Raw genomic sequence first — 11,319 nt, forward strand, 5'->3', positions numbered from 1 at the left:
GTTTCTTCCTTCACATAATCTATGACATGATAACCCTTTCCTACATATTTGGTCAAAATATTAATTTTGGGTATGGTTTCCTAGAATCAAGGTTATCTTAATTTACCCTCTTAGCTCAGTTTACCTCTTTGTCTCAATTTACCCCACTCTCCCCCATCATTAGGTCTATGAATAATTGTGAGTAATTGCTGATTATTTCATATAGCTTAATTAATATTCGTTTGACTGAGATGGTTTATTATTACCAAAATTGGTGTTAAATCCCCATTACAAATATTTCCACTGGTCAATTCTAAATCGTCATCTATCGATAAAGACCAGAAGTTGAGCCCATAGCTCGGCATGTCAAACTCACGCCCACATCAAGTATTATAAAACGTGTCCTCGCAGCGCACAGGTTCATTCACAACCTCAGAGTTGGATACCTCAAACGGAAGACAACAACCAGAGTTGCGCTGTCGATAAAAGACATTGGAATGAACAGAATCATATCTACGCTTCTATTTCTGCCTCTGGGCATAATATTTGTCTGCGAAGGAGGTAAGAACATGATGCGATATAAGTTATTCAACTTTGATGCAGTTTAAATGTGTTCGTTTGAACATATCATATGCGCAACGTGTTAATAACAAAATGTGTATAAACAGTTTATTGACCTTTCTAACCATTTTTCAATCAGCTATCGAAGCATTATGAGTTTCTTTTTATGCTACATAAAAAAAACATATTTTGGATTTGATAGCCTAGGCTATATTTGGATATATAGGCCTATCTATGTGAATGATTTGATACAGTATGTAGGTCTATATGTACATAGAAATGATCAGATAATGACATGTTTTTGTGATCATAATTTATTACACTCAGTCTAACCTAACCAAAAATTGTGTCTATGCAGGCAACCCTTGCTGTTCACAGCCATGCCTGAACCGCGGAGTGTGTACTGCCATGGGCTCAGAAGACTATGAGTGCGACTGCACACGCACTGGATTCTATGGCCACAACTGCACACAACGTAACGTACATCCAATATATACCGATAGCTGTATAAAAATCTACATAAAAACAACTCAATCTTTTCTCTCTAGACACTTAATTAATATGCTTTCATTTGGTTTTGACAGCTGAATTTTTCACGTGGATTAAAGTGTCTCTGAAGCCTACCCCAAACACAGTGCATTACCTCCTCACCAACTACAAGGGGGTCTGGAACATCATCAATAGCATTTCATTCCTCAGGGATGCTATCATGAGATATGTTCTGACATGTGAGTTGAGTTCAATAATGTCATAGTCTTCATTAGCGTTTCTCTCTTGCCATTTGACAATGTCAAAACTATTGATGTGAAGTTTTGCATTGTCAAAACTATTTGATAATTAGGGTTACAATAACATATAAAGTTCATATTTTGAGTTCATATTAATCAATTTTGTCCTCGCTCTCTCAAGCCCGCTCTCATCTGATCGACAGTCCACCGACCTTCAATGCGGACTATAATTATAAAAGCTGGGAAGCCTACTCCAACCTGTCCTACTACACACGAACCCTCCCTCCTCTGCCCAAGGATTGCCCAACCCCTATGGGAGTCGTAGGTAATTTCTCTCTCTCTCTCTCTTCAAACCTGTTCTCTCAGATAAAAAAAAAAAACTTGGCTAACCTCCATTACATCATGCACATGCCTGACAGTCCTTGTAGCGTAGAGTTGGCTGCTTCACTGAGGTTTTCTATGAGGCAAAATCACAGCACAAATTCATACTCACTGAGCGACACTGGCATTCTTGTGGCATTTCCATACAGTGATTGTAACATACTAATTGTAATGAGAAAGGATGTTTCACTGATTTCAACACAGAGATTTTGCAATGGCGGATATCGGGCAACACCTATTTGATACTGTTACCTCACAGAGGCTTGCTTTTGGTTTGGTGGACATAGGATCAGGTTAGGTTGTTTCCATGCAAAATGTTCATTTGAAAGATATATAAAGAAAAACAATCAAACTATAACTTAGCCATTGATTAGTAATTCATTTCAAGTATAAGCTCAAATTGAAAGTGAGCATCTCTAAATTGACAGAAATATTGTATTTCCCCCATGCAGGTAAGATAGAGCTACCTGATGCTAAGATGCTGGCTGAGAAGCTCCTGATCAGGAGGAAATTTATCCCCGACCCCCAGGGTTCCAGCCTGATGTTTGCTTTTTTCGCCCAACACTTCACCCACCAGTTCTTCAAATCTGACCAGAAAATGGGGCCGGCATTTACTAAAGCCAAGGGCCACGGGGTGGGTAGAGTATATACATGTATATATAACTACACAGCACAGCACACAGCAGACATGCACTGAACAATACAACATGGTTTCACCCAGAGAGGTGGAGTTAACTGAAAGAAGACATATGTATATAGGCCTATGTGACTGATTTCGATGCTTGTTTTCCAGGTGGACCTTGGTCACATCTACGGGGAAAACCTTGAGAGGCAATATAAGCTGCGGCTCTTCAAGGATGGCAAGCTGAAGTTTCAGGTACTGAACAGATATTGTCAACCATAAACCACCTTGAACATCACTGAACTTATACTGTTTGTCACAGCTCCAGCTGACAGTCTCTTCTCTCACCCTTTCTCTCTCTAGGTGCTGGATGGAGAGGTGTACCCACCTACAGTGAAAGAGGTTGGGGCTGATATGCACTACCCTCCCCATGTCCCTGAGTCTCACCGCTTCGCTGTGGGCCATGAGGCGTTCGGCCTGGTGCCTGGTCTCATGATGTACGCTACTATCTGGCTGAGGGAACACAACCGCGTCTGTGATGTCCTGAAGGAGGTCCATCCGGACTGGGATGATGATAGGCTCTTCCAGACATCACGCCTCATTCTCATTGGTGAGTTGTCTAAGCGAGCAGCATGTGGAAAAAAGAGGTGTAGGACTTGCTGCTCATTATTATATGATGTGGTTATACTCATATGGTCAGATCTTACATAGTATCTGGATTAACATTGTGTATTGCATCTTGTGCCCATCAAATACTGTAGTTTAGCTGAATTTGCAAACAGCTGTTCTTTGTTTCTAAAATAGAGACATCTAGATCCAATATTTGACTAAATTGCGAGCTAATGAACCGAAGTATGACCCCACTTCCTCTGGATGGGTCTGATCACAGGGAGTGGTATTCTCCTTCACATGAACTTCTCTATAGTTAAGTGTTAATGGCTGCTACCTAAAGTTGTCGGTCGGTCACATTGTTAATATGCCAGATGAGTTGGCAGTTCAGTGGTACCATACAAATAGGGGGTAGGTGAGAATTGATAACACAGACATTATTTTAAAATGGACTTTATGGAGGTTTTTATCTATCTTGTAAAAGACTAGGCGAAGAAATAAATAATATAACGAAACAAAAGACTAACTAATTGTCCCACCCCTTGCTCCTTCTTATAGGTGAGACCATCAAGATTGTGATTGAGGACTACGTGCAGCACCTGAGCGGCTACAACTTCAAGCTGAAGTTCGACCCGGAGCTTCTCTTCAAAGAGCGTTTCCAGTATCAGAACCGCATCTCGTCAGAGTTCAACACCCTGTACCACTGGCACCCACTGATGCCTGATGCCTTCCACATACAGGAGCAGGTCTACTCCTACCCCCAGTTTGTCTTCAACACCTCTGTGGTCACCACACACGGCATCTCCAACCTGGTGGCGTCCTTTACCAAGCAGATCGCTGGACGGGTGAGAGACTCTCTGTGTGGGATTTAAGTTGTGGGCTCTGAGTGGCCACTTAAGGTGGCTGAAGTATGGGTGGATGAATTTGCATGTTATTGTGTTTTAAGAAAACTTAATCCAACTATTGTACCTCAGTGTTTACCCTGAGGGAATGCCAGTAATTCAAAATAAAGAGAAACTCATTGTTGTTTGAGGCTGGTCGACTTACTTCCTCTCCCTCGTCCGTCCTCAGGTTGCTGGAGGTCGTAACGTCCCCCCTGCAGTGATGATGGTGGCTCTGAAGTCCATAGAGAACAGCAGACAGATGCGCTACCAGTCCCTCAACGCCTACAGGAAACGCTTCTCCATGAAGCCATACGCCTCCTTCGAAGACCTCACAGGTGAGAGAACCACCATTAGCATCACAGCGATAACATAAACACTGATCACCCTGTAAGCATTGAGATTGAGTTAAATTATTATGTAGTGATGAATTAGTGTAATTCCCATTTAAAAGTAGAAGGTGTAACATCCTACTACCCTGTTTGGACAGGAAATCATTAAAACCAGTTAAGACTGGTACTAAATAACTCTAATAACTAAAGGTGCCTCTAGTTGCTACTGATACTATATCATAGTTCACATTTGCATTTTAAATGTGACATTTTTAAAAACTTTTTGAAATAGTAATAAAACTGGCCTGGGCAGATATAGTAGATCCTATGGATGTAAGGTCTATATAGGAGTAAACTTACAGAGGGGCAAACAGATGTGCACTTTCGTTCCAGAAAGCAGTTAGTGATGGCAGAGTGTCAGGTCTAAACAGAGGAGTGTTTGTGGAGATGACAGGCTCTGCACTGCCTCACAGAAAGAGGAAGATTTTCTTTAATAAAAGTTTGAGAATTAACCAGAAGGGTTTCTGTGTGTGTGTGAGAGATACAGTGTAAAAAAGCGAGATGTTTGGAGGACTTTTAGATTTAATCTGTTTCCATGTATATTGTATTGAATCCAGACTGTCAAACGTACTCTCTAAATCCTTGTGAAGCAGCTCTCAAACTGAGTAGAGTAACGTAACATTTCCTTTAGAAGCCAGGTTGAGTAGAGTAACGTAACATTTCCTTTAGAAGCCAGGTTGAGTAGAGTGACGTAACATTTCCTTTAGAAGCCAGGTTGAGTAGAGTAACGTAACATTTCCTTTAGAAGCCAGGTTGAGTAGAGTAACGTAACATTTCCTTTAGAAGCCAGGTTGAGTAGAGTAACGTAACATTTCCCTCAGAAGCCAGGTTGAGTAGAGTGACATAACATTTCCCTCAGAAGCCAGGTTGAGTAGAGTGACGTAACATTTCCTTTAGAAGCCAGGTTGAGTAGAGTAACGTAACATTTCCTTTAGAAGCCAGGTTGAGTAGAGTAACGTAACATTTCCTTTAGAAGCCAGGTTGAGTAGAGTAACGTAACATTTCCTTTAGAAGCCAGGTTGAGTAGAGTAACGTAACATTTCCTTTAGAAGCCAGGTTGAGTAGAGTAACGTAACATTTCCTTTAGAAGCCAGGTTGAGTAGAGTAACGTAACATTTCCTTTAGAAGCCAGGTTGAGTAGAGTGACGTAACATTTCCCTCAGAAGCCAGGTTGAGTAGAGTGACGTAACATTTCCCTCAGAAGCCAGGTTGAGTAGAGTAACGTAACATTTCCCTCAGAAGCCAGGTTGAGTAGAGTGACATAACATTTCCTTTAGAAGCCAGGTTGAGTAGAGTAACGTAACATTTCCCTCAGAAGCCAGGTTGAGTAGAGTGACGTAACATTTCCTTTAGAAGCCAGGTTGAGTAGAGTAACGTAACATTTCCTTTAGAAGCCAGGTTGAGTAGAGTAACGTAACATTTCCTTTAGAAGCCAGGTTGAGTAGAGTAACGTAACATTTCCCTCAGAAGCCAGGTTGAGTAGAGTAACGTAACATTTCCTTTAGAAGCCAGGTTGAGTAGAGTAACGTAACATTTCCCTCAGAAGCCAGGTTGAGTAGAGTGACGTAACATTTCCTTTAGAAGCCAGGTTGAGTAGAGTAACGTAACATTTCCTTTAGAAGCCAGTTTGAGTAGAGTAACGTAACATTTCCCTCAGAAGCCAGGTTGAGTAGAGTAACGTAACATTTCCTTTAGAAGCCAGGTTGAGTAGAGTAACGTAACATTTCCTTTAGAAGCCAGGTTGAGTAGAGTAACGTAACATTTCCCTCAGAAGCCAGGTTGAGTAGAGTAACGTAACATTTCCTTTAGAAGCCAGGTTGAGTAGAGTAACGTAACATTTCCCTCAGAAGCCAGGTTGAGTAGAGTGACGTAACATTTCCTTTAGAAGCCAGGTTGAGTAGAGTAACGTAACATTTCCTTTAGAAGCCAGTTTGAGTAGAGTAACGTAACATTTCCCTCAGAAGCCAGGTTGAGTAGAGTAACGTAACATTTCCTTTAGAAGCCAGGTTGAGTAGAGTAACGTAACATTTCCTTTAGAAGCCAGGTTGAGTAGAGTGACGTAACATTTCCTTTAGAAGCCAGGTTGAGTAGAGTGACGTAACATTTCCTTTAGAAGCCAGGTTGAGTAGAGTAACGTAACATTTCCTTTAGAAGCCAGGTTGAGTAGAGTAACGTAACATTTCCTTTAGAAGCCAGGTTGAGTAGAGTAACGTAACATTTCCTTTAGAAGCCAGGTTGAGTAGAGTGACGTAACATTTCCCTCAGAAGCCAGGTTGAGTAGAGTAACGTAACATTTCCCTCAGAAGCCAGGTTGAGTAGAGTAACGTAACATTTCCCTCAGAAGCCAGGTTGAGTAGAGTGACGTAACATTTCCTTTAGAAGCCAGGTTGAGTAGAGTGACGTAACATTTCCCTCAGAAGCCAGGTTGAGTAGAGTAACGTAACATTTCCTTTAGAAGCCAGGTTGAGTAGAGTAACGTAACATTTCCTTTAGAAGCCAGGTTGAGTAGAGTGACGTAACATTTCCTTTAGAAGCCAGGTTGAGTAGAGTGACGTAACATTTCCCTCAGAAGCCAGGTTGAGTAGAGTAACGTAACATTTCCCTCAGAAGCCAGGTTGAGTAGAGTAACGTAGCATTTCCCTCAGAAGCCAGGTTGAGTAGAGTAACATAACATTTCCTTTAGAAGCCTGGTTGAGTAACTAAAATAACACTTCCCTCTCTGTGTGTTTCCCAGGAGAAAAGGAGATGGCTGCAGAGCTGGAGGAGATGTATGGGCATGTGGATGCTGTGGAGCTCTACCCAGGTCTGCTGGTGGAGAAGCCCAGAACCAATGCCATCTTTGGGGAGACCATGGTGGAGATGGGTGCCCCCTACTCCTTGAAAGGCCTGATGGGAAACCCCATTTGCTCACCAGAGTACTGGAAACCCAGCACCTTTGGCGGGAGCGTCGGCTTTGACATCATCAACACCGCGTCCTTACAGAGGCTAGTGTGCAGCAACGTCAAGGGCCCGTGCCCTGTGGCGTCCTTTCATGTGCCCGACGTAGAAGACAATAGATCCAATACCATCAATTCCAGTACAGCACAGTCGGGGAGCAACGATGTCAACCCCACAGTACTTCTGAAAGAAAGGACCACTGAGCTCTGATAAGACATCAGCTGAAATAGTTTCTGGAATTAAACTTTTAAATGTATTTTAAATGTAACTTTTTATTTATTTATTTGAATATTTATTTAATTTATTGCATCCTGGAATCTTTATTGAGAAATGTTGTTGAGAAATGTTTTCTTCTGCCTCTGATTGTTTTGACATGACTTTTGTAAGTTCAAAGAAAACCAATCCTTTTAGTTGTATTTATTCTAAGAGCTAATTTAAAGATGGAATCCGCAGCGGGGGGAAACAGCGCCATTGGCTGCCACATTGTCAGGATTTTTGGTCTAGATCAGCATGGTACATATTGGGCTGCAGCAGCATGGTACATATTGGGCTGCAGCAGCATGGTACATATTGGGCTGTAGCAGCATGGTACATATTGGGCTGCAGCAGCATGGTACATATTGGGCTGCAGCAGCATGGTACATATTGGGCTGCAGCAGCATGGTACATATTGGGCTGCAGCAGCATGGTACATATTGGGCTGCACCAGCATTGTACATAAGGGGCTGTTCTATCACGTGTGCAGGGATGTCCGTGGGGGGAAAAAAGGGTTTGTTGTTTGCATTAATGTCTTTGTCGTTGTAATATCGTGAATGGACGTGGCTGTTTCACCATTAAGGATTCCAGCTTTAATAAATTATGTTCTGTTGTTGACCTCAGAAAATAGCACTGGCAATATTGTTTATGTATGTAAGTTGACTTTGTTTTAAAACTGATACTTGAATTGAACACATTTAGTTTACGGCCTGATACGTTACGTTCCGCCCTAAGTGCATGTTACAATGTTACAGTCCACCTCACTGTTTTCTCCTCGGTGCAAGCGAAAATATAGCAGGTAAAATACTGTACCTAAAGCTAATAGGTACAAGTCATTGTACTATGATACTGTAACCCTTAAAGTATTTTCTTAGTGTTTTGTTAAAATACTTGAGCTGACTCCTTATTGTTTTAATAAAACACCATCTAATGAAATACAAAACATGACTCCCTCATCTTTCCACATTTACGTAATGACCCTGCAGCCCTATTCAGATTCAGTCCTCTTGCTGCATTACTGTGATGTTCTCTGCTGACTCAAGTATTGTTCTTTAAGAGGGCACTGTGCACTGCAGTGGAGGCTGGTGAGAGGAGGACAGCACATAATAATGGCTGGAGTGGAGCAAATGGAATGGCATCAAAACATGTGTTTAATGTATTTGACACTATTCCACTCCAGCCATTACAACGAGCCCGTCCTCCCCAATTAAGGTACCACCAAACTCCTGTGGTATACACTCTACTGTGTACTCTCTGTTTAGTGACAAATAGCATTCCAGTATGCTTGTTTTTGGGTAAATTATTTTCAATGTGTCAAGTAATTATCTCTCCATTTTTGTCCTCCATATCTGCCGCAGAAGTTTATCTTACATTGGGACACACACACACACACACACACACACACACACACACACACACACACACACACACACACACACACACACACACACACACACACACACACACACAGTCTTGTACAACTAACATTGTGGGGACACACATTCAAAATCAAATTTCCCCTTAACCTAACCCGTATCCTAACCCTAAACCTAAGACTAGCTCCTTACCCTAAAACAAACCCTATCCCTTGTTATGTGTATGTCAGGAGTCAGGAAGTGGGTGCAGAAGGAGATTTTAATAATGAATATATGCAGATTAACAAAACAAGAGAACGTAAAACAAAACTGTCTGATGACTGAGGCTACTGAGGGCTAAATCAAGGGAAGGTAATCAAGGTGCTGATTTGGTCCAGGTGTGCATAATGATGGGGTGCAGGTGTGTATAATAATGGTTGCCAGGGCCGGTGGTTAGTGCGAGCGGGCGTAGGCGTGACAACCCTAAACCCAATTCTAACTCTTTTGTTTCTAACCCATGTGTTTCCACATGTCCTACCCACGGAGCTGGGAAAACGGCACAGTGCGCTCCAGACAACTACAGAGAGCGTGGGAGAGAGATTCAGTTCAAGCATCTTCATTACAATGGATCAAAGCCCGCAGACAAAGTAAAAACGTTAAATCCCACTGGAAAGTGTTTCAGTTTCTCAGGACGCAAGGGCCACTAACTACATCTTACTGTGTAGAGACAATCGTCCATGCTCATGCTAGATACGGTGAGTGCTCTGTTGGGGATTATACTTAGTCAATAAAGCACGGAAGGGTGTGGTATATGGCTAAGTATAAACGTGGTATAACAGCTAAGGGCTGTTCTTAGGCACGACACAAATCCCCTATTATAAACTGGTTACCAACGTAATCAGAGCAGTAAAAGTACATGTTTTGTCAAACCCATGGTATACGCTCTGATATACCACAGCTGTTAACCAATCAGCATTCAGGGCTCGAACCACCCAGTTTATAATATGCCATAAAACCATGACACCCACATGGGCTCAACGACCTTCTCTAACCATTCTGTAATATTCTGTATAAAGTAGCGATATAGTGTTAAGCTAATGATGATCCCTGTCTTAATCCCTGTCTTAATCACTGCATTAATCACTGCGTTCATCACGGCATTCTTCACTGCAGTAATCACTGTATTAATCACTGCATTAATCACTGCATTAATCACTGTAATAATCACTGAATTAATAACTGTATTAATCACTTTATTAATCACTGCATTAATCACTGCATTAATCACTGTAACAATCACTGCATTAATAACTGTATTAATAACTGTATTAATCACTGCATTAATCACTGTATTTATCTTCAGCACACGCGCACGCGTACACACACACACACACACACACACACACAAAGACAAAGACAAATCAGATTGAATGAGTCATGTACATCAGTTGTCATCCCATCCTAAAGCTGTCCCACTCATAATCTATAGTCCTCCCAAACTTCAAAGAGCTGGGCGTAGGATGTTCTATCATATGTCATTTCACTTGGCCCATCACGGCAGGAAAATGACCAGATTGCGCGTGCAACATTATTAGTGTTCCCCTTTCTGAGTGGCCTGGGGGTGAGGCTGCTGCAAAGGACCTATGTGGCCCAGTCTATGAGCTCTGTGAGGTGCGAGCGGGGGAACACATCTTCCATTGTGTGTGTGTAATGAGCATGAGTGAGTGGGTCGTGAGCGGTGGTGCGGGAGAGTATCAGGGAGATAGACCTGTGTGTTTTCCCTCCAACCACTCTTCACATCCGCCTCCGCAGATACCGTGCACTGGGGAAAGTGTAATGTGCTGGTCTACTAGTGGTGGGTAGCTATCTGAAGCAGCCCCGGGAACTGGACACCTCCACCATAGACTTCTACAATGATGGCCTGCACACGCACACACAACGCCCTTGCAGGGAGATGGCACTGCTGATTGGCATAAATGTTAATGATGCAAAACATAAACGCACCAGCAAAACACACATGATATGGTGACAGTTTCTGGCTGACAAATCAGTTTTGTTCATTGTTAAAATGACAGCTTTTTGTGCCGTATGTTGTGGTTAGATGTGTGAATGTATGTATGTCGGGGGATATGTGTCAGGACCCGGTTACGAACCTGGGTCTCCGGAGTGAGAAACAGTCACTTAACCAACTGAGCCACGAATAGTCAGCAGAACCCAGAAGATGAGGCAGACACAGCAGTACTTAAGACGGTGTATTTAATAAAGCAAAAAGGAGAAGTCCTTCAATACAAAAAAATAGTAAATCCAAAAGATGGTAGGAATAGCACAAAAAACCTTAAGAGATCCTCAAAAACAAAACTCCACAAGAGCATCCACCGGAATCGACAAGAATACACAGAACACTAGGGCTGGGTGCTAACATACAAACACAGAGCACAGAACTGAGGGAAACAAAGGGTTTAAATACAAACAGGAGAAACGAGGCACAGGTGCAATTAATAAAGGGGAACAAGGGAAAAAACATAAGGTCAAAAAGCACAATGGGGGCATCTACTGACCAAAACCCGGAACAACCCTGGCCAAATCCTGACAGAATCCCCCCCCTAGGAACGGCTCCTG

General features: G+C 42.3%; 1 protein-coding gene across 1 annotated transcript; it reads left to right on the top strand.

Annotated features, from left to right (window-relative positions):
* The first annotated feature begins 415 nt into the window (after window positions 1-415).
* Window positions 416-8,281, top strand: ptgs2b (prostaglandin-endoperoxide synthase 2b). Its single transcript, XM_064936011.1, has 10 exons — window positions 416-540; window positions 899-1,015; window positions 1,125-1,268; window positions 1,450-1,593; window positions 2,102-2,283; window positions 2,443-2,526; window positions 2,635-2,881; window positions 3,439-3,725; window positions 3,952-4,099; window positions 6,888-8,281. Exons 1-10 carry the CDS (start codon window positions 477-479, stop codon window positions 7,298-7,300), a joined length of 1,830 nt encoding a protein of 609 aa, XP_064792083.1. The 5' UTR covers window positions 416-476; the 3' UTR covers window positions 7,301-8,281.
* Window positions 8,282-11,319: the final 3,038 nt, after the last annotated feature.

The sequence above is a fragment of the Oncorhynchus masou genome, chromosome 24, assembly GCF_036934945.1.
Source record: "Oncorhynchus masou masou isolate Uvic2021 chromosome 24, UVic_Omas_1.1, whole genome shotgun sequence".
Lineage (NCBI taxonomy): Eukaryota > Metazoa > Chordata > Actinopteri > Salmoniformes > Salmonidae > Oncorhynchus > Oncorhynchus masou.

Bases quoted from the DNA above. Each gene is read 5' to 3' on its own strand.
- ptgs2b (XM_064936011.1), top strand. From the start codon at position 477: ATGAACAGAATCATATCTACGCTTCTATTTCTGCCTCTGGGCATAATA. The intron at 541-898 runs GTAAGAACATGA...GTGTCTATGCAG, and splicing joins AATATTTGTCTGCGAAGGAG to GCAACCCTTGCTGTTCACAG. The intron at 2,882-3,438 runs GTGAGTTGTCTA...TCCTTCTTATAG, and splicing joins ATCACGCCTCATTCTCATTG to GTGAGACCATCAAGATTGTG.